We start from the raw sequence: 22354 nt of genomic DNA on the forward strand, positions 1-22354 counted from the left end.
GCTTGTAATTAGCCTCACCCCCAATCGGTGCTTCTCTAGAGTGACTTCCCTTCTTTCTTTACCTCCAAGCACAACCAAATTCCAGATCAGGGAGAAAGATTGTCATGGTCTATTTTATGATAAAACCCAGGGGGATAAGACATTCCCATACTATACAAATCCTGTGAGGATAGAAAGACAGACTATTAACAGACCGTGGGAGGAAAAAGGAAGGAGCCACTTACCCTGAAGCCTTGAAGGCTCTGACTGGCTGAGAATGAAGAACTCCTTTCAGTACAACTAGGAACATTTGCCGTAATTGTTGTCTATACAGATATAATGTTCATTTTAAACAGTTTTGTTGGGTGTGTATTGTGTACATACATGTGAACATGCATGTGACACAGAACTTGCATGGAGGACAGAGGACTAAATGTGGGAGTCTATTCCCCTCTCCCTTCCACCACACAGCAGTCCTTTCTTACAGAGATGTTTCAAACAAGGATGTTAAGATGTTTAAGACAGCAATGAGCCATGCTTGAGGCTTTCGTGTAAATGCTTTTGTCCTTTCCCACAGCAGAATGTCATCATAAAAAAACAAAACAAAACAAAACAAAAAACCAAAACATTCTGTTCTCTCTTTCCGGTGGAGGAGTCTAGAGATGACGTTCAGAAATGACACCTCTGGGGGGGGGGGGGAAGAAAAGAAGGAAGAACAGGTCATCAGCCTTGGACCTCAGGTGGTGAAAGGAGAGAATGTATTTGGTGTCTGCCACATCTTTGCGTCCTTCAATGATACCTTTGTTCATGTTATTAATCTTTCTGGCAAGGAAACGATCTTCTGAGTGACTGGTGGAATGAAGGTAAAGGCTGACCGAGGTGAGTCTGTATACAGCCATGTTGGCTGCCCAGGATGCAAGGAGCTGGGCATCACTGCCCTGCTTGTCAAACTCCAGGCTACAGGAGGAAACAGGACCAAGACCCCTGACCTGGAGCCCAGTCAGCCCTCAGAGCTCTTGCTCACTCTGGGATGAAGATTGGTCGGATTGAGGATGGCACCCCATCCCCTCTGACAGCACTTGAAGGAAGGGTGGTCGTCGTGGTCACCGTCTGTGAACAGAACTTCTTAAGTTATTTTCTGTTAATAAATTACTTTGTGTAAGCTAAAAACAAACAAACAAAAACGATCCACTAACTCCTTGAGCTGCTCTCTTCCTCTATGGTAGCTGTCCTAGGTTCTTGTAAGGTAAACTAGCTTTCTGGTGACCATGTAGGAGTATTCATTTGGGTGTGTGATATGCTCCAGTCCCCTCCAGTTCGATTTAGAAACAATCCTGTTACGTCTACCTACTTTTTTTGCTTGAGATGCTGTCTGTGAAGTTAGCTCCCTCAGGTGCTGAGAACTCTGCCGGCCTTTTCATCATGGATCTATTACAAGCCTGCTTCTTTAGTCTCAAACATTCTCTGGTGAAATACAAATGCCTATTTTAGATTGTTTTGTTTTATTTTTCTCAAGACAGGATTTCTCTGTGTATCAGTCTTGGCTGTTCTGGAACTCACTCTGTAGCACAGGCCAACCTTGAACTCACGGGGATCCACCTGCCCCTGACTTCCAAGTGCTGGAATTAAGGGCATGTGCCTCCACCGGACTGTAGATTCTTTTTTTCTTTCTTTTAGATTTATTTTTATTACATGTGCATGGGTGTTCCGACTGCATGCATGCCCATGTTTGTGCAGTGCTTAGGAAGCCCATGGATCTGATAGAATTAGAAGGTTGTGAGTCACTCTGTGGGTGCTGGGAATTAAACTCAGTCTGCAAGAGCAACAAATGCTCTTCACCATTGAGCCAGCTCTCCAGCCCCTTTTAAAATTCCAATCCTACTTGCCTGGCAGGGGAGATACCATGATCCCGAAGGTGGTTTTCCCAGGTAAGGTTTATCCATTGCACTCTGGATGTGCTGACCCCTGCAATTTCCCCAAATGCTGGAAACTCAACTGCATGATTTGAGGTAGCTGGGGACTGTGTTTGTGTTAAAAAAAAATTAAATTGACACACACACACACAAACATGCTCTAATCTGCACAATTGTGCACACCTAAAATCCTGACATAGTGGGGCTGGAGAGATGGCTCAGTAGTTGGGAGCACTGACTACTCTTTCAAAGGTCCTGAGTTCGAATCCCAGCAACCACATGGTGGCTCACAACCATCTGTAATGGGATCTGATGCCCTCTTCTGGTGTGTTTGAGGGCAGCTACAGTATATATATATATATATATATATATATATATATATATATATATATATATATATATATATATATATATATATATATATATATAATCTTTTAAAAAAATTCCTGACATAGGCTGTGACAGATGATTGGGCATAAATATTTCTTCCTCTACTGTCAGTCAGCAGATATAGGAGAGAGTCTTGCTGAAACGAGTTTGGGGTGAGTTGAATAGGACAGGGAGCATTTCCCCAGTTTCTCAACACAGAAGAGAAAACCAGTTACTAGACACATGCTAACTTGCTTGAACCTTCAGCTTCCTTATCCAGAAATGGAGCTCCTTAGTTTCCGTTTGCTTGCAAGCTTGCCTGCCTCACAGAACGGCTGGTATGAGAAACCAAGAGTATTACAGAAAGGGACTCTTAGGGATTTAGGCCTTGGCTCAGTAGTTCTGCCCGGAACCATAGTTTGTACGCTCGTGTGTCTTGTCCGGCAGTGCAATACGTGACCCGGAAGTACTATCGTCTGCAAACTCCGCCCAGAAGCCCAGCGCAGTAGCCGTGGGGGAGGGGGTAGAATCTCACTTTTAGCGTGCGTCCCGGAAGCGGAAGGAAGTCCGTTTCTTTTCTCTGTCCCGTACGTTTGTCCTGCGTCTTACCTGTTGGGCCAGAGAGGTTTGCCGAGCCGGTTCGCACCGCGAGGAAGCGTGGAACCCTGAGTTCCCGGTTCGCACCGTGAGGAAGCGTGGAACTCAGTTCCCAGAGCATCGGCAGTCATGGCGGATGTGACTGCCCGCAGTTTGCAGTACGAGTACAAGGCGGTACGTATGGTCTCGGAGGAAGATTGCGGGCAAGGGAAGTCGTGGATAGCCACGAATACCGAGGGAGAAATCAGAACTGGGTGAAGGATGGATTAAATAAAACACGACGGAATAACCTTAATGAAATTTGAGGCGTGTGCTCAGCGCTAAACTCGCTCCCCGTTATCCTCAATCTGCCCAACATTTTACCCAAATTGTGGGCTATTGTGGATGCTGTTAGGAACGCTGGCCGTTTACCTTATCAGAGACTACAGTGTTCGTGTATAGTGTAATGCTATACTATTTCTTATTAAGAGCGTTATTTTTATTCCAGTGTTTTCCTGTCTTCTGGTGTCACTGTAATAACGGGATTTAAAAGTATATATCAAAGTTTTGATAAAGTGTGATCTTTTCAGAACTCAAATCTTGTGCTCCAAGCTGACCGTTCTCTCATTGACCGAACCCGTCGCGATGAACCGACAGGAGAGGTTCTGTCTCTGGTTGGGAAGTTGGAGGGAACCCGGATGGGAGATAAGGCTCAGCGGACCAAACCACAGATGCAGGAGGAAAGACGGGCCAAGTAAGTACCAAGGGGATGCTATTTTTTTTCCATTTAATGCATAGCCCATCTTTAGCATTAGAGCAGTAGTTTTGCTGAAGTTTGTATGGTAAAAATCAGTGGTGTATACAAAACATAGCAAAAACCTCTTCAAGGTTTAAAACTTGTTTGAACTTAGATGTAATGAAGTGGAACAAAATCTATTGATACCTTTTGCCGACATATTTCCTCTTCATAGATGTTAATTTTCTTCACACTATCTTTTTTAGAGATCTGTTTTATTTTTAATTATGTGCATGTGTATGTTTGTGTGGATTTGTGCACATGCATGCAAATGTCTAAGTGGAGGCCCGAAGACGGTTTGAGATTCCCTGGAGCTTGAGTTACTGGAGGTTTTGAGTTATCCAGTGTGGATCTGTACACTGAACTCGGGTCCTCTTAGAAGTATTTTGTCAAACTGCTCGAGACTTCTTCAGTCCCATCCCTGACTATTTTCAGGACTCTAGTTAATCTTTCAGTAATTCAACTCCACCACATTGTTACAAACGTCTCTCCTGGCCTCTTTCTTCTTTTGTTGCCTATCACTTACTGATGATTTCTGTTGTCTTTTCATGTTGGTGGATTCATTTCAAAAGTTAAATACTACTAACTTTGTTTGGCCGGCTGGCCTGCCTGCCTTTCTTCAAGACAGGGTATTTCAATCTGTAGACCAGGCTGGCATTAAACTCAAGATCCACCAGCTTTCGTTTCCCGAGCACTGGGATTAAAGTTATGTGTCCCCACCTCCCAGAAAACTGTTTTCTTCCCCACCTCTTTTTTTTTTAAAGATCTATTTTATTTTATGTATATGAGTATGCTGTAGCTCATCTTCAGACTGTAGCTGTCTTCAGACACACCAGAAGAGGGCATTGGATCCCATTACAGGTGGTTGTGAGCCACCATATAGTTGCTAGGATTTGAACTTAGAACCTTTGGAAAAGTGGTTAGTGCTCTTAACCACTGAGCCATCTCTCCAGCCCTCTCTTCTTTCTTACTATGAAGAAGTCTTTAACAATCCCCAGGCCTTGGTTTGAGTCATTATGTTTTTGAAGAGCTTAAATATTGTTCCTTGGTCCTTCAGTTTTCAGAGTCTGGTGTCTTCTAGTTATTTATTGGGAGTCACTAGAAGTAGATTCCACTAGAGCCTAGTTTCTCTCACTACTAAATATATAATCTCATGTGGTTATAAAAAGGTGTATATTTGAAGATAATGAGACTGCATCTTATTGTACCAGCATATTAGAAGAGAATATATTTTCTTTCTATAAATATGACCCATAAAAAAGTGCTTCTTCGAATAATTAAGGTCTGGTAGGAGTTACTTATTTCGATTCATGTATTAGATGTATAGAAAGGGTAAATTTGTCTTGGGGATGGAAAGTTCTCCCATTCAGCATCATGTTGTCTGTCCTTTAGGAGGAGAAAACGTGATGAGGACCGACACGACATCAACAAGATGAAAGGTTATACTCTGCTGTCAGAGGGCATTGATGAAATGGTCGGCATCATCTATAAGCCCAAAACTAAGGAGACCCGGGAGACCTATGAGGTGCTGCTCAGCTTCATCCAGGCTGCTCTTGGAGATCAGGTGAGGCAACTAGAGGAGAAAAGAGAAAGGGTGTGTAGAAGAATTTTGGCTGAATTGTTAATTACATATATTTATTTATTGTGTGCTTGTATGTGTGTGTGTGTGTGTACATATATATGCATGCAGAAGTCAGGACGACTTTCATAGTTGGTCCTGTCTTTGTGGGGGACTCAGGGATCAAATAATTGGGCTTGGTTGAAGTACCCTTACCTGAGGAACTATCTTGCTAGTCCAATCAGAAGAATCTTATCTCTGGATTTCCCCAGCTGGATGGGGAGGCAATACTGTTTTGCAGAAATTAGCACTTAGTATACACAGGTCAGCATGTTAACTATGAATAGGTGCTATTAGCATTCATTTTCAGTGAAATAGAAGAGAGACATGAGATACTGTAGTCAAGGAGATAGTATTTGTCAGAATGAATCCAAGTGGCCCTGAACCTCTGCCCATTTCTGGTAAGATCGAGAGCCTGTATGAGTCCTCTAGTGAGGTGAGGGATAGAGGATGTATGAACACACAACAGTGAAAGTGTGACAGAACAGAGGAAGGGTGCTGAGTGCCTCTTTCACCTAGAGGTGTGTGGCAAGCTATTGTACAGGTTGTATTCTGCTTCTGAAGACCACCTACATACCCCTCCCCACCCCCACCAAGTGCTCAGACTGACTCCAGGATCTCATGAATTTTAAGCAGGTGTGGCATCACTGTGTTAAATTCTCAGCAGCTCCCTCTTGTCTTGAAGTTTTATTTTGTTTGTTCATGTGAGACAAGGTCTCCTGTAGCTCAATCTGAATCAAATTCACTATGTATTCAAGAATGGCCTTGAACTTTGGTCTTGTTGCTGCTTCCCAAGTGCTAGGATTACAGGCATGTGCCACTGTGTTCTGTTAATGAATGCTCAAAGCCTAGAATGCCGCAAATGTGCTTGCTTTAATGTGTGTGACTGTTTTGCCTGCATGCATGTGTGTACATTGTGCGTCTCTGGTACCCTTTGTGATCAGAAGGCTTCAGATCTTCTAGAATTTCAGTTGTGATTTTTTTTTTTTTTTTGAGCCATCATGTTGGTGCTAGGAATTGAACCCAGTTCTCTGCAAGAGCAATAAGTACTCTTAGCTTTTGAGCCACATCTCCACAGCTCCTGTAGTTTTGAAGATAGATGCTTCTTTACTTTCTGTTGTCACAAAGGTGGTCAGTGTTCTACCTGTTATCGTTGTTTGTTCATGTTGTTTGTGTTCTTTTTTTTAGCCCCGAGATATTCTTTGTGGGGCAGCTGATGAAGTTCTGGCTGTTCTGAAGAATGAAAAGCTTCGAGACAAGGAGAGAAGAAGGGAGATTGATCTGCTGCTGGGTCAGACAGATGACACGAGATACCATGTGTTGGTAAACTTGGGCAAGAAGATCACAGACTACGGTGGCGACAAGGAGATCCAGAATATGGGTACCTGAGCTCCTGTGTCCTGATCATGTTTTGTGGTTGTTGACCTTTCTGTTGAGTACTCAGCATCATTGTTAACGTTTTAGAATAGTATTGTTTCCATGACTTGTGTTGTGTTGCTTAAAGAAAATGACTAATCTGCAGGCCTTTTGGCACAGGCTTATTCCAACGAGTCAGCCTGGTCTACATAGCAAGTTCCAGCTGCCAGGGTTCCTTAGCAAAACCCATCTAAGAAAAATAAAGAGGATAGTCATCTTTTGATGTTTCATTGTGAACCTTATCCCTTAACAGCCAAGTTATCTCTTCAGCCCTGGCAGCCATTTTTAAATAGAGACTTACTGTGTAGACAGTGAGAGAGAGCAGGAAGGGTTTAGGAACTGAAGAAGCAGAGCAGGGTGAGATCCAGGTTCACAGGTTCAAGAGGGCTTGGTGCTGTCTTCTGTGTTGATTGAGTGTGTGTTCTGGCCTGAGAATAAATAAGCAAGCTAGGCAGCTAAGAATGGGCTTGAGTGTCACCTCCACACTAACTACTGCCCTCTTTTTATAATTCTACATGACCTCAGATGACAACATTGATGAGACTTACGGTGTGAATGTGCAGTTCGAGTCTGATGAGGAGGTAAGTGGTTTTAAATGGATCTCTTCTGTTTTGTTCTGTGATGTTACCAAGGTAGTGGGAGCTCTTCTTATAAACTGAAATGCCTAGCTAAATACATTTTACAGTGTTTTGTGGTAGTTCTACAAATTTTGTATTATTCTGCTTAAAAAGTTATTAATGTTTAGTTCTTTTAGAAGCTAATTTAAACTAGTAGATGTAAATGGACAATTTATAGTAAACCAGGCAGACCAGGCAAACTAGGAAGAAGGATTGAGAAATGCCATCCTGCAGGCACAGCACAGTTACTGCAACCATGGACTCAAGCAGCTGCACTTACTGTGGGCTTGTACAAGACTGGCCCTCAACACCCAGTCAGGGACTGGGGAGGAGTCCCTTCTCCTTGCTGCCTAACTATTGGTTATTGATAGTTATGGAAAGGAGGTCATTGTCCTCAGTCCTGTAACCACTTCTGAGCCTTATAGTTTCTGATGGTTAAATTCAGTGGGTAACAAATAACACACTAGGCATGGATGTGGGAAGTAGACATGTAGGGAAGAGGTGGCTCCGTGGAGGTGGGAAGAGGGCGAGAACAGCAGTAAGAGAAATCAATATGAATTGTGTACATGTATGAAATAAATTTTCAGAATACATTTAATCAACAAAGGGAAAAAGATAAATCAGGTCTTCAGTAAGGATGTGTCCTGCTATAGCATTTTAACCATATTATAGTAATTTACTGTGGCTTAATACTGTGTACTAGTTGCTAGTTTCAAAAGAAAGCATATTCTCCTAGGAGTATGGATGTATTGTACTTAGCTGTTTGGCAGTTGTAGCAGCTCCTGGGGTTAAAGCTTGCCACTTCTAGATTATAACTAAATAGGAATAGTGGGACAATTGAAAAAAGAAAAGTTGAACTAGGAATGGTAACACAGTGCCCACAGTTCCAATAATCAGGAGGTTAAGGCCAGCTGGGCTACATAATGAAATTCTTTAAATGTCTCTAAATCATCTTTTTTTTTTTTTTAAAGTAGTTACTTTAGACTTTTCAGTGAGTGAGTTTGTGTTACCAGAGTCAGGATGAGCACTGAACTGAGAGCCAAGGAAGCTTGAGTTTGAGCCTGTATCTTGGGCAGGTCATTGTGCCTCAGTTTCTGTTTTAGTAAAACAAAATGCTGCTTCCTACAGAATAGTTAATTGGTAGAAAGTTTTTCTTTTCTTTTTTCCTCCCTTCCTCCCTCCCTTCTTTTCTTTTTTCCTCCCTCCCTCCCTTCTTTTATTTTTTTCTTCCTTCTTTTCCTCCTTTTTATTTTTTTCTAGACAGGGTTTCTTCTGTGTAGCCTTGGCAGTCCTGGGACTAGCTCATTAGACCAGGCTGGCCTCAGACTCACTGAGATCTACCTGCCTCTGCCTCCCGAGTGCTGGGATTAAAGACATGTGCCACCACTGCCTAGCTTTTTTTTTTTTTTTTTTTTAACTGCCTAGCTTTTAGTTGGTAGTTTTAATTTTAATTAGGAACAACCTGACACAGATTTCCTTTATTTATTTTATGTATATGAGTATACTCTAGCTGTCTTCAGACACACCAGAAGAGGGCATCAGATTCCATTACAGATGACTGTGAGCCACCATGTGGTTGCTGGGAATTGAACTCAGGACCCCTGGGAGAGCAGTCAGTGCTCTTAACCACTGAGTCATCTCTCTAGCTCCCTTTCTCTTTTCTCCCTCCCTCCCTCCCTCCCTCCCTTCTTTCTTTCTTCTGCCTAGCTGTTAAGTGGTAGTTTTAATTAGGAACAACCTGACACAGATTTCCTTGCTCATAGCAGTTTATTTAACAAATGGTAATTATTGAATGTGATGCTGATAAAGGACACACTCCACAATTGAGAATTTGCAAACCAAGCATGGTGCCTGCATTTCTAGCTCACAATCTACTTTCCTGTGTATGCATCTTCATAGCTTCTCTGTTAGCCAGTAGTCTTAGTTTGAGATTATCTGTGTTTCAGAAGGAGCATATGATCTCATGTTTGATATTTGGCAGCTAAGGTGAGAAGCAGAAAAGAGGACAGATACATCTAATAAGCCCATTCCAAATGGCCATTTCATTGATGTTCCTGGAATATGGTTGATACACTATTGACTTTATCTCAAAGCTGTTGTTCTAAGCATGACACTTACTTAGAGTGATTTAAAGACAGGGTTTGTATGACACAGGACCAGTTCCACGTCTGTATTGAGATTGGGCTTGTCTCTGTAGGAAGGTGATGAAGATGTGTATGGGGAAGTCCGAGAAGAAGCTTCTGATGATGACATGGAAGGGGATGAAGCTGTTGTGCGCTGTACCCTCTCCGCTAATGTAAGTACAGTGTCTTGGTGTAGGCTAGCTTGCTTCTGAGTGAAGCACTTCCTCTTACTAGGACACTCACTGAGCCATGATTGGTTATTCTGGGTGGGGGCTACTGTAGATTGAAGCCAGCTTCAGGCATGCTGGGTCAGTGCTTCACCATTGAGCTATTCTCATTGTTCTCAGCTTTTGGGGTTGTTTGGAGTTTTGCTGTTGCCCAGGCAGGCATCAAACTTTTTTAACGTCTTCCTCTTCCTTCTTCTGAAGTGCTGGAATTATCAGCATGAACCACTGTGCCTGCCTTCCAGATTTTCTTTTGATGGCTATTTGGGTTGTTTTTAAAATTTGATATATGGATAACATTGCAATGACAAGAATATTAGAGTGGTTTATTTGCTTGTTTTGTAAGGCAGGGTTTCCCTGTGTAACTTGGCTGTCCTGGAATTCGATCTGTAGTCCAGGCTGGCCTTGACCTCGAAATCTCCTGTATCATTAGTGCTGGAATTACAGCTGTTCCACCAAGCCCAGTTTGAGCCTTGTTATTCAGTAAACATTTAGATTTTCTTAGGACATTAGTCAATTGTTACTCTTCCCAAAGATACATGTTAATGAAATGTTAGTCTGGTATGCTCCTGAATTCAGTGTAATAGAGTTGCTTCTTTCTGGAAAGGCCTCAGAAGGTAGCCTATGGGATGACAGGTAACTTGGATACCTAGTGAGCCACATGCCTGGTCTCCTTCTTAGCTTGTAGCCTCAGGTGAGCTGATGAGTTCTAAGAAGAAGGATTTACACCCTCGGGATATCGACGCCTTCTGGCTGCAGCGACAGCTCAGTCGTTTCTATGATGATGCCATTGTGTCACAGAAGAAGGCAGATGAGGTGTTGGAGATTTTGAAGGTATGGCCAAGATAGTCCTTCTTCTATTCCATGTGTCTCATCAGAGAGGGTCAGTATTTGGAAGGCTGCTGTTCTCACCGCAGTGCTGCCAGTGCAGGGACAGTGTTTGAGGTAGCAGATGGCTGGATTCTTACTGGTGGTCTTATTTTCTCTTCAGACAGCAAGTGATGACCGAGAATGTGAGAACCAACTGGTTCTGCTCCTTGGTTTCAACACTTTTGACTTCATTAAAGTGTTGCGGCAGCACAGGATGATGAGTGAGTAGACCATGCACTTTTCTTGCATGCACTCGTATGCCCCCCTCTCAGAAGTGTGTGTTTGTGTGTGTGTGTGTGTGTGTGTGTGTGTGTGTGCGCGCGCGCGCGCGCGCGTGCACCTGGCACCTTCTATTTGCCCAGGAATAAAAGTTGGTTTTATTTCACTCTCTGACACTTTCTCTCTCCCTATTGTGTTTGGCAGTTCTGTACTGTACCTTGTTGGCCAGTGCTCAGAGTGAAGCTGAAAAGGAGAGGATCATGGGAAAGATGGAAGCTGATCCAGAGCTTTCCAAATTCCTCTATCAGCTCCATGAGACTGAGAAGGAAGACCTGATCAGAGTAAGGACTGGTTTAGTCTGTCTTGTTTCTCTTTCAGTGTTTGAGGTAATAAATCATATCTCTGTGTACTCTGGAATTTGTCAGGTTGCAAATTAGAATCAGCACACTGATTGCTGTGTGTGGCACTGTCTTCATCTAGTACCGTGGGATCTGTTTACTACAACCAGGGAAATGAGCATGATCGTTTAATTGGTGGTTAATTGTAGACTGTCTACTTCTGACATCCCTCTTTAGAACACTGCATTGTCACTGTGTTTGCTATCTCTGACTTACTTATTTTATAGTCTCTGGCAGGTCTCAAAATAAAGTGATGTCTTTGGGTTTGGGGATACTTGGTTTAGCATCCATGAATGAAGCCTAACCCAGAAGGGACTGGAAGGGACAAGAACCCAGGAGAATGATAGAGACGATTGTGCTTTTTCTCTTTTCCTGCTGCAGGAAGAAAGGTCTCGGAGAGAGAGAGTCCGTCAGTCCCGAATGGACACAGATCTGGAAACCATGGATTTGGACCAGGGTGGAGAGGTGAGTGCCAGGCTGTTCCCAGGCTGTGGTGGCTGGGAAGCTCACCTGCTCAGCTTGTTTATGGTTTACCTGTTTCCAGGCTCTGGCTCCGAGGCAGGTTTTGGATTTGGAGGACCTTGTTTTTACCCAAGGAAGCCACTTCATGGCCAATAAGCGCTGCCAGCTTCCCGATGGGTCTTTCAGACGCCAGCGTAAGGGCTATGAAGAGGTGCATGTGCCTGCTTTGAAGCCCAAGCCCTTTGGTTCAGAAGAAGTGAGTGAATCGCCTTTTCTATTCTCTGCTTCTCTCTTCCGGTTTGGCTTTTAGCATTAAATAAAATGTCACTTTGTCTCAGATTAATTTATTCTAGGAGTGGAAACTTCCAAAGTTTTCTCATTCCAAGATTAGGAAGCAATAGTGATCTCCCTGGACAGGTTTATAATGGAGAATTATGAATGGTGATTGCCATGGAATGAAATCATGGGGAAATTAAAGTGAGATCATAGTAATCTTGTAAGAATGGGCAACCTGCTGCAGCATTAAAGTATGGTATGTTTCTTCCTTTAGCAACTGCTCCCGGTGGAGAAGCTGCCAAAGTATGCCCAGGCAGGATTTGAGGGCTTCAAGACGCTGAACCGGATCCAGAGTAAACTCTACCGTGCTGCCCTGGAGACAGATGAGAATCTGTTGCTGTGTGCTCCTACTGTGAGTACTGGCCTGCCTCCTTTTTCTCCTGAAATGCTTTGGTGGCAAGTTGAATCCTAATCTGTACACTAGGCCTTATTTTTTCGGTTGAATCAGGGCCTCTCTAGGCTGTTCTGGAACTTACAGTGTAAACCAGGCTGCTCTTACACTAACAGAGATCTGCCTGCTTCTGCCTCCCAAGTGTTGGGATTAAAGGTATAGCATACCACCTCTGGCTATTCTCTGTTCTGTGATGGATAACCCATTAGGGCAGAATTACATGGGGCAATCCTGGGGTTTGTTCTGTTTTGGTGATAACCCATAGCAGATGAACAGGCTTTGTTTCTGACCCCTCTCTAGGGTGCTGGGAAGACCAATGTAGCACTGATGTGTATGCTCCGAGAGATAGGAAAACATATCAACATGGATGGCACTATCAATGTGGATGACTTCAAGATCATCTACATCGCTCCCATGCGGTCCCTGGTACAGGAAATGGTGGGCAGTTTTGGAAAGGTAAGTCCTATCACTTCTCCATAAGATACTGGCTGCAGCCGTCCATGTGGTAGGGAGGCGCCTATGCATTGCTGCTTCTTTGTTAGGGAATCTAAATATTTTTTGCCATTTTCAAGGTAGAATTTGACCCAAGTAATTTCTGAAGCAAAACTGTCTTGGCCTCTCCTTCACGACTCTGTCTTTCTTGAATTTTCTTAGTGGCATCACTGCATCTTACAGTATTTCTGTCAAGTGAATATGGTTGATAGTTTGTGGGGTGTTACTTTAGTTCCACTTTCCTATTTGTGTCTACTTTCCTGCTTCATGTAGGGCTCCCGGAGATCCTTTGCCTCATCCACCTGAGTGAAATTTAATATTTGTTCATCTTTCCTAATTCACCAGATACTTAAGTTTTCTTTGTCTACAGCACAGTAACATCTGCTAGACCCCTCAGGAACCATCTACCATTCTTAGACGTTAGCCAGGCTCCCTGCCACCGAGCTGCACCTTCAGCCCCGTCACTCACTGCTGATGATCCTTTCCTTCCCCAGCGCCTGGCCACGTATGGCATTACTGTTGCTGAGCTGACTGGGGATCACCAGCTATGCAAGGAGGAAATCAGTGCCACACAGATCATTGTCTGCACCCCTGAGAAGTGGGACATCATCACACGCAAGGGCGGGGAGCGCACCTACACCCAGCTGGTGCGACTCATTGTCCTGGTGAGTGAGAGAGTAGTGGGAAGGAGAGAACAACATGGTGAGGGAGTGTTTGGTGCTCTAGTTGGTGGCATGAACCTGGGAGAACGGGGCCTAAACACAAGACATACTAAAAGTAAAGTAGCAGCTTCATTCCAGAGCATGAGGCAATTTATACTGTGAGGGTTAAAAAAATCACATGAGTAAGGTGTTCAGTTACCAGGACAAGACCACATGGCAAAACATGTTTTTTTCCTGAAGCATATGAATAACAGTAGTGATAGAAACTCACTTCTATCCACCATGCCTGGGAGAACCATGGAAACACGTTCCAGGAACAGTGATCATAGGACTCTGCTCTTTTTTTTTTCTTGGAGCTTTCTCACAAGCACTCAGTATTCTCACATGACTATTCTTGAACTGTGTTATAACAAGGGAGGATTTGCTGTGTTTACTGGTTCTCTTTCCTAATGCCTTTCTTTTTTGGGGGGATGGGGGAGGCTGGTTTTCTTTTTTGAGACAGGGTTTCTTGGTGTAACCATGGCAGTCCTAGAATTTTCTTTGTAGACCAGGCTGGCCTCAAACTCACAGAGCCTCTGCTTCCTGAGTGCTGGGATTAAAGGTGTGTGCCACCATGCCCAGCTTTCCCTAAAGCCCTTCTAGATGTACCTTCTTCCTAAGAGTCATTGTGAGCTTTGGTGTTGCCATTAAAGCCTGAATCTGCATGTAACAAAGCCTTCCCAGTCATGCATGGTGTTTGCCACATGCATTATCCTCTTTATAGCTGATTTTTATGTTTTAATTTGGCTTTTTGGAAAGGACTCTCTATATAGTCCTGGCTGTGTTAGAACTTGTTCTATAGAATTCAATATTTTGAATCAAATGGAAACACACAAAAATAATTCTGTTCTCCAAGAACATTGAAATGTTTCTTTATAAATAATCCATTGTCACAAAGGACAGGTAAAAAGTAGGACTTTGCATTCTATTCATGTAGAAGTGCCTGTAGGGAATGGAATGGATTTCTAGCTGAGGGTTGAATCTGGTTTTTGGTTTTTGTTTTTTAAATTAATTGCATTTATTTATTTTCTGTGATGTTGCATAGTGTGTGTATGTGGGGGTCAGAGGAAACCTTGTGAAAGTCAATTTCCCTTCCACTGTGCATGTTCTGTGAATCAAGCTCAAGCCATCAGGGTTGGCAGTAAAGTGCCTTTACCCTTTGGGCAGTCTCACTGGCCTCTGAGGGTTGATTAAGGTGCCTAAGAAAGTAGTTCATATTCTTTATTCAAAGTGGAAGTTGGGAAAACTATGGCTATAAGTTTTTGTTTTATTTAACACAGTTTTTTTTTTTTTGTAGAAGCTTTTTAGTTTATTTGGCCTTCTCAGAAGTCACATCACTCCATAGCATCAAGTCACCTCAGATCTATTCTTTTGGCTTCTTGCCAGCACCAACATTGGCCTTTGCAGTCCCCCTGACCTTCTTCATTCTGTTCTTGTGTTCCTTTCGCTGTTCACGGGAGGTCTTTTTCTTCTCATAAATGCCATGCCTTGCAAGTCTGTGTTTAGGCTCATTCTTCTTTGCATAATCTAAAGAATCGTAGATCATGCCAAAGCCAGTTGTCTTGCCACCACCGAAGTGGGTCCTGAATCCAAACACAAAGATGACATCTGGTGTGGTCTTGTACATTTTGGCCAGCTTTTCCCAAATTTCTGTCTTTGGTTCTGTTGCCTTTCCAGAATGAAGGACATCAGTGACCATCTGTTTCCTCTGAAGCAGCCGGTTCATCATGAACTTCCTGGTCCTAATGGTTACCGAGTGTCATTCATGATGGCAGCGGTACAGGAGCTGCAGAGGAGGACTGAACACAGTTTTATACATTGGCTTATGTACTTTTTATAGCTATTCTTGTCTTGTGGCTGTGGCTAAATTGAATATTTGTAACAAATATATAGTTACATGGCTCATAAGCCTACAGTATTGAATGTGCAGTACCAGATGTTCAGCCCTTTAAGAAAAGTTTGCTAGCCCCCTTTTTAGAGCCTTGCTACTCCATGCCTTTCTCACAGCTGCTTCTAGGGATGCTGAATCCCTGGTCTGCCCACACCTTTGAATTCCATTTTCAGTTCTGCAGCATCTCCAGATCTTCCAGTGCTTACTGTATCTCAGAAGCACTGCTGTTGGAGTGTAAGCTTACTGTCAGTAAAGCCTTGGTAGTTTTTGATCTGGATGAAGAAATCTGCCTAAAGGGAAGGCTTGTTTGCCATAACCTGGTCAGAACCGTCATGTATTTGTAAGGAAGTAGAGTGGAGGACTCACGCACAAGTGCTGAGCAGTCTGCACTTGTGTTCATTCCTACTATGAGCTGTCTTTGTTCTTCAGAACTCCTCGGCTTCTTAAGGCTCCCTCCCTCTCTTGTCTTCATTAGGCATCTTAAGACTGTACACTTGTACAGTGGACTAGTCTCAAGGGAGGAGGTACAGTTTGCATCTTTCTTTTCCTTAGGACGAGATTCATCTTCTACATGATGACAGAGGCCCTGTCTTAGAAGCTTTGGTAGCCAGGGCCATCCGGAACATTGAGATGACCCAAGAAGATGTCCGACTCATTGGTCTCAGTGCTACCCTCCCCAACTATGAAGATGTGGCCACCTTTCTACGTGTCGACCCTGCTAAGGGCCTCTTCTACTTTGACAACAGGTATAAGAAGAAACTGGAAACTTGTTACCAAGGCAGTCTTCTTGTCCCCTACCCTCCTCTAAGGAGCACACTAATGAGTTTTAGGGTTTTTGTATGTATTTTACAAAGTATTATAGTTTCTAGATCAATGGAAAGTAACTTTCCCCACAGTGTTCAATGCCAGAAATCTCATTTGTATAACTGTTGAACTTCTAGCTTCCGCCCAGTGCCTCTGGAACAGACATATGTGGGCATCACGGAGAAGAAAGCTATCAAACGTTTTCAGATCATGAATGAAATAGTCTATGAGAAAATCATGGAACATGCTGGAAAAAATCAGGTCTGTTGATGGTTCTTGAACCTTTTTCCATTTTTGACTTAAGCAAATTGATAAGATAACTATGAATCACCAATGATGAGAAATGACATGAGTTATTACTACAGAACTTGCATTAAAAGATGGTCGGGACCTAGGAGAGTTAGCATGTGAATCTACTACCATAGCTTAGGATGCTGAGACAGGAGGGCCTCAAGCCAGCTGTAGGCCGGTTTGGGTTATACAGTGATACCCCATCCACCCCCCCCAAAACCAAAACAGAACAAAACAATGATTGGCGACGTGGGATAGAGCTCAGTGATATGGCACACATCGTGTGTGAACCCTGGGCTCAGTTTCCATCACTGCATAAACAGGAGATGGAACACTGTGAACAGTCATCCATAAACTGACGGCTGAGTGGTTAAGACCACTGGAGACTCACAAAAGACCCAGATTTCATCCTTAGTTCCCACATAGAAGCTCAGAACAGTCTGTTAACTCCAGGTCCAGGGCATCTGACCTCTCCTGGACTCTGTGGACATCAGGCACATATATGTTGAATAGACCTACATGTATACAAAACATTCATTTCATACAATAAATAAAAATTAACAATAAATAAATAAACTCGTAACTTAGAAAAATTGGATCATTTCCTGGAAACAACTATTACTTAGCTTAGATGAAAGGTAATCTGAATTGTTTTGTGATCATAAATGACAACTTTATCATTAATACTTTCCTAGTTTCCAAATTGGTGGAACTAGAAAAAAATCAGTCTGTCTATAAGATAGTAAAACTGTAGCTGAAAATTATTAGAACCTAGTAAAATGAAGCCAGACATATGGCTCTGCAGTTAACGACGCTTTCCCCCAAGACTGATGACTGGGTTTGATCCCCAGAATATACTTGGCGGAAGGAGAGAGTTGATCATTACTCTGACATGGACAAACTAGATGTATTATTAAACAATACAAAACCCTAATTGCAGGCGCATGATGGCATGCGCCTTTAGTAGTTTTGGTATTATCTTGCAAATACATCTTTATTTAGCTTAGACTTGCTAAGGCTCTGAACATATTCTTAATTGAGGTCTCTAAATCTTGATACACTGTGTATTTAGATTTATTGTTCAAGGTAGAATTCTAGGGTTAGTTTAGTTTCTTAGCTGTGAGACTCTGCCACTATCCTTGGTACATTCTCCTGTGTATCCTGGGCTGGGCTTGAACTCTGTGTAGCCAGACTAGCCTGAAATTTAGCTGCGGCCTTGAGTGTAGGAATTATAGTTGGAGTTACCAGGCCCAGCTTCCTTTTGGGTACTGTCAGCCCTATTAGACATTTTTTCAAAGTAGCATGTATTTTTACCATTGACACTTTTTCTAAACTATGGCTTCTGGTTGTAGTGGAGCAGCCTCTGCTTCCTCTAGCTGGTGCCCTGGTGCTAGGAGAGCAGCTGCTGAAGGTGCATCTTTTAGATACAGCCTGATTCTCTGTAGGTGCTGGTGTTTGTCCACTCTCGAAAAGAAACTGGGAAGACAGCAAGGGCAATCCGTGACATGTGTCTGGAGAAGGACACTTTGGGTCTGTTTCTTCGTGAGGGTTCTGCCTCCACTGAAGTCCTTCGTACAGAAGCAGAACAGTGCAAGGTAAGAAGAGGCCACCTGCTTCTCTGGTGACTGGTTCCATGTTGTTGGGTAGATTCTTCTGTTTTAGGGAGGTTAAACGTAATTTTCTTGGGGCTAGGGAGATGACTCAGCAGATGAAGGTGCCTGCCACCAATCCTAATGGCTTGAGTTCAGTCTCTGGGACCAACATAGTGGAAGAGAACTGCCTTTCACACAAATACTACACACAGTTTATATAAAAATAGAAGAACATACGTTTCTGTTAAAAGTGACTATGTGGATATGGGGGCTTCCTTTGGCCTTGGAGGAGTCCCACTGAGGCTGACCTCACTCTTTTTCCACTCACAGAACTTGGAGCTGAAGGATCTTTTGCCCTATGGCTTTGCTATTCATCATGCAGGCATGACTAGAGTTGACCGAACACTTGTAGAAGATCTTTTTGCTGACAAGCATATTCAGGTGAGGAGGTGTAAACCTAATAGGAGCAGATGATGTAGGCTTTAGAACACCTGTAGCTCTGCCCTGAGTGGGATCTCTAACCTTTCTTTAAAAAGAGTCATTTATATGTATTTTTATATGTATGTGTACGTGGCTTGCATGAGTTTATGTGCACTACATGTATGCAAATGCTCTCAGAGGCCAGAAGAGGGCACTAGATCCCTTGAAACTGAAGTTATATATTCTTGTGAGCATATGTGGATTCTGGAACCTGAAACCTTGTCTCTGTAAGAGTAGTACATGCTCCAACCACTGAGCCACTCTCCATTGCCAAACAGTTTGAGATCTGGACCAGCTAGCCAAGCTGGAAGATTGTGATAGTTATGCTTTCTCTCCCAACACTTTGTACACTGCATAAGAGAAGATGGGTGCTTCACAGAACTCTACACTGTAATTATTCACAGGGTCAGGACCACATTTACCTCTTCAGGGTGGTAGATTTTGAATGTTTTATAACTGAGTTGATTAATACAAGTTTAAGCTTCTGACCTATGTCTCTGGAGCCTTGGTATGTTAATTCTCCAATATGTAAGAGACCAAAGAAGCTCTTACCTTTTTGCTCTAGTGTCACATTGGAGTACTGAACCATATATCCACTCCTGCCTCCAGTTAAGCCAGGAGCTAGACAAGCCAAGGATATGACCCTGCTATGGTCGATCTGTTGTCCTTATTACCCTCCTTTATCTCTGCAGGTTTTAGTTTCTACCGCAACTCTGGCTTGGGGTGTAAATCTCCCTGCACACACAGTCATCATTAAAGGTACCCAAGTATACAGTCCAGAGAAGGGACGTTGGACAGAGTTGGGAGCACTGGATATTCTGCAGGTACAGAGCCTCTGAGATGATTCTCAATGGGATGAGCATCCTGTGCCTGGGATGCAAGAATGTTGGAAAGGTGGCAGTTAAAGGCTGAGTTCTAAAGTGTGTAGACTTGAGTCAAAACCTCTGCTATAACATTTTCTTTTATTGCTTCTGCCCAGATGCTGGGCCGTGCTGGACGGCCGCAGTATGATACTAAGGGTGAAGGTATACTCATCACATCTCATGGGGAGCTCCAGTACTACCTCTCCCTCCTCAACCAGCAGCTTCCTATTGAGAGCCAGATGGTATCAAAGCTGCCTGACATGCTCAATGCGGAAATTGTGCTGGGGAACGTCCAGAATGCAAAGGTAGGGGAGAAGCTTTGTCCTTGGAGCTTTGCACTTTTCCTCAGGGACTCAAGAGTGACATAACTCCTGTGAGGATGTTTGGGTCCAGCAGTGTCTCAAGCTTTGGACCACATCTCATGCAGGGCAAGCTTCTCAAGTTTGTCTTAGATAGTTCCTTTTATGTTTAAGATATTTGAAAGGGATTTTTAAATTGAAATACTGAAAACATCCAGAAGACATTGTAATATGTGTCCTTGTGCTTAAGAATTAGTGTCCAAGCTATCTGTGGTGCTTTTGTTTGGTCATGAGCAGGTCATCATGCTAAACAGCCTGAGTTGTCTTTCAGGATGCAGTGAACTGGCTGGGCTATGCCTACTTATACATCCGAATGCTCCGGTCCCCTACCCTCTATGGTATCTCTCATGATGACCTTAAGGGAGATCCCTTGCTGGACCAGCGCCGACTCGATCTTGTTCACACTGCTGCCTTGATGCTTGACAAGAACAATCTGGTCAAGTATGACAAGAAGACAGGCAACTTCCAGGTGATTAGCATGTGATTTTTGAGAAAGTTTTAGCAAAAGTTTATGTCCTTAATTTATGTATTATCTGTCTGATTACCTATTGTCTAGTTGGGGATTAAATTGTACCCTATGAGCTATGAACTTAACTTTCAAATATTTATTTTCTTTTAAATTTTTTAAAAATTTTATTTGCATGAGTGATTTGTCTGTATGTTTGCCAGAAGAGGGTAGTGGCTGCTTGGGACTGGAGATGCATGTGAGCTACCATGTGGGTGCTGGGAATTGAATCACAGGTTAACTGGATGAGCAGCCACCTTTCACTAAACCGTTTCTCCAATCCTTAGGTTTTAAAAATAGTAGTTAAATTTTCAGAGTTGGAGTTAGGTCATACGGCCATTGATTGACATGGGCATCAGTGCTCCACAGGCCAGATGTTGTGCCGTCTTTCTTGCTGTATCGAATCACTTGATTGAGCAGCAGTTGTATCACAAGTTTATCCACATGTCCTTGTGTGACAGTCATTTGATGTTAGAAGTTGGGGGCTGATCCCTGGTCAAACTTGTACTGAGTTTTCTTTCTCTCTAGGTGACGGAACTTGGCCGGATAGCAAGTCACTACTATATCACTAATGATACTGTGCAGACCTACAACCAGCTGCTGAAGCCTACTCTTAGTGAGATTGAACTTTTCCGAGTGTTCTCTTTGTCCTCAGAGTTCAAGAACATCACTGTAAGAGAGGTGAGTCTATGAACCTGCCAGGCCAGGAGTGGGGACCTCTGCCAGGCTGCTGGATTCTTTCCTTCATCCTTGCCCTGTGGATTTTCCATGACCTGTCTTTTCCTTGAGGCAGGAGGAGAAGCTAGAACTGCAGAAGTTACTGGAGAGAGTACCCATCCCTGTAAAGGAGAGCATTGAAGAACCCAGTGCTAAGGTAAGCATACCTTCACTTTGAGATGAATCGTGAACTTGGTTTCACACATGGTAACATGTACAATGTTTTCTACTCTTTGGGAGTGGTAGGGGTATGTGCTGTACTGGTTGTGCCTTAACTTTTCAATACTCTGCTTCCTTCTCACATATGTTTTATGTGGAATAATAATTATTTAATGTGTAAATCAGGAACCATGGAAGATCCTGTCTGGAACATGTGCCCAGAGCAGAAATGCAAATAATTTCTTTTGAGTAGTCAGTGACTGGCTTTTGCTAGCTCTCCCTTGTTTCTTTGCAGATCAACGTCCTTCTCCAAGCCTTCATCTCACAGCTGAAACTCGAAGGCTTTGCGCTGATGGCTGACATGGTGTACGTGACACAGGTGAGGAGTTGCACTGAGTGATGAGCAGAGTCCAAATAATCCCTGTGCCCTCTGTGCTGTGTTCCTCAAAGAAAGGTGGCCTGACACTGCTGGCGGGCCAGCTGCCTGCCGCCACTTCAATTCGCCACTGTGCTGTGCTCATCTTGAGCATGTAGGAAGGGCAGGCTTCACAAAGTGCTAAGAGGCTCTGTATGAGATCCGCAGGGCATGTCACCTTCAAGAAAAGTGACTTCCCAACATAGCTTTGTGTTTATTAAAATTTTGACAAAACATTTTATTCATTTCCCTGTCTTAACCTAAAAAGGTAGGAGGCAGAAAAACTCTTGTTTTTGAATTGGTATGAGTGATCTCATCAGACCTTGAGCTAATCAAGTTGTGGTAGACAAGATGTGGAGATTCACAACGGAAATACTTGTCTTTCCCCAGTCGGCTGGCCGGTTGATGCGTGCAATCTTCGAAATTGTCCTGAACCGAGGTTGGGCACAGCTTACAGATAAGACCCTGAATCTCTGCAAGATGATTGACAAACGCATGTAAGTGAGCTCGAAGCTGGCTGCTGTGAGTTTGGGCCTCAGTGCATTTGACGTTCAGTCTTGGTGGCTGAGATGTAGCATGAACATAGGTGAAAGTTGGGAAGTAGAAGGCCCCTGTAGAGTGCAAGGCTAGGGAGCAACATCTGTAGTGGTTTTCCAGTCTTTCTGCTGTCTGTTTCAGACATCTTCCTTTAATGATAGGGCCTGGTGGTCATTTAGACTGCTAGGAGTGGTGATGAAAACTGTGGGGAAGGCAGTTTATTTATAGCGCTACAGAAATG

At 43.3% G+C, this 22354-nt stretch overlaps 1 protein-coding gene and 2 pseudogenes across 3 annotated transcripts in view; 2 read left to right on the forward strand and 1 right to left on the reverse strand.

Annotated features, from left to right (window-relative positions):
- Positions 1 to 641: 641 nt before the first annotated feature.
- Positions 642 to 1095, forward strand: LOC308431443 (small ribosomal subunit protein uS11-like; annotated as a pseudogene). The gene has a single exon. The product of its transcript is annotated as a small ribosomal subunit protein uS11-like (transcript).
- Positions 1096 to 2845: 1750 nt separating this feature from the next.
- SNRNP200 (small nuclear ribonucleoprotein U5 subunit 200) overlaps positions 2846 to 22354 on the forward strand; it is a 29050-nt gene continuing 9541 nt past the window's right edge. Inside the window, exons 1-25 of the mRNA XM_080931109.1 lie at positions 2846 to 3032; positions 3428 to 3591; positions 5026 to 5197; positions 6440 to 6632; positions 7193 to 7248; positions 9482 to 9580; positions 10313 to 10465; positions 10623 to 10722; positions 10925 to 11061; positions 11500 to 11583; positions 11663 to 11836; positions 12131 to 12268; positions 12608 to 12763; positions 13294 to 13464; positions 15944 to 16137; positions 16333 to 16456; positions 17932 to 18081; positions 18409 to 18519; positions 19251 to 19382; positions 19538 to 19726; positions 20052 to 20249; positions 20814 to 20966; positions 21079 to 21159; positions 21457 to 21540; positions 21967 to 22073. Coding sequence (XP_080787235.1) covers positions 2988 to 3032; positions 3428 to 3591; positions 5026 to 5197; positions 6440 to 6632; positions 7193 to 7248; positions 9482 to 9580; positions 10313 to 10465; positions 10623 to 10722; positions 10925 to 11061; positions 11500 to 11583; positions 11663 to 11836; positions 12131 to 12268; positions 12608 to 12763; positions 13294 to 13464; positions 15944 to 16137; positions 16333 to 16456; positions 17932 to 18081; positions 18409 to 18519; positions 19251 to 19382; positions 19538 to 19726; positions 20052 to 20249; positions 20814 to 20966; positions 21079 to 21159; positions 21457 to 21540; positions 21967 to 22073 — 3365 coding nt within the window. The 5' untranslated portion in view covers positions 2846 to 2987. The remainder of the gene's footprint in view (positions 3033 to 3427; positions 3592 to 5025; positions 5198 to 6439; positions 6633 to 7192; positions 7249 to 9481; positions 9581 to 10312; positions 10466 to 10622; positions 10723 to 10924; positions 11062 to 11499; positions 11584 to 11662; positions 11837 to 12130; positions 12269 to 12607; positions 12764 to 13293; positions 13465 to 15943; positions 16138 to 16332; positions 16457 to 17931; positions 18082 to 18408; positions 18520 to 19250; positions 19383 to 19537; positions 19727 to 20051; positions 20250 to 20813; positions 20967 to 21078; positions 21160 to 21456; positions 21541 to 21966; positions 22074 to 22354) is intronic.
- Positions 14864 to 15267, reverse strand: LOC308431742 (small ribosomal subunit protein eS24-like; annotated as a pseudogene). Its single transcript has one exon. The product of its transcript is annotated as a small ribosomal subunit protein eS24-like (transcript).

The sequence above is a fragment of the Micromys minutus genome (genome assembly GCF_963924665.1).
Source record: "Micromys minutus genome assembly, chromosome: 17".
NCBI lineage: Eukaryota > Metazoa > Chordata > Mammalia > Rodentia > Muridae > Micromys > Micromys minutus.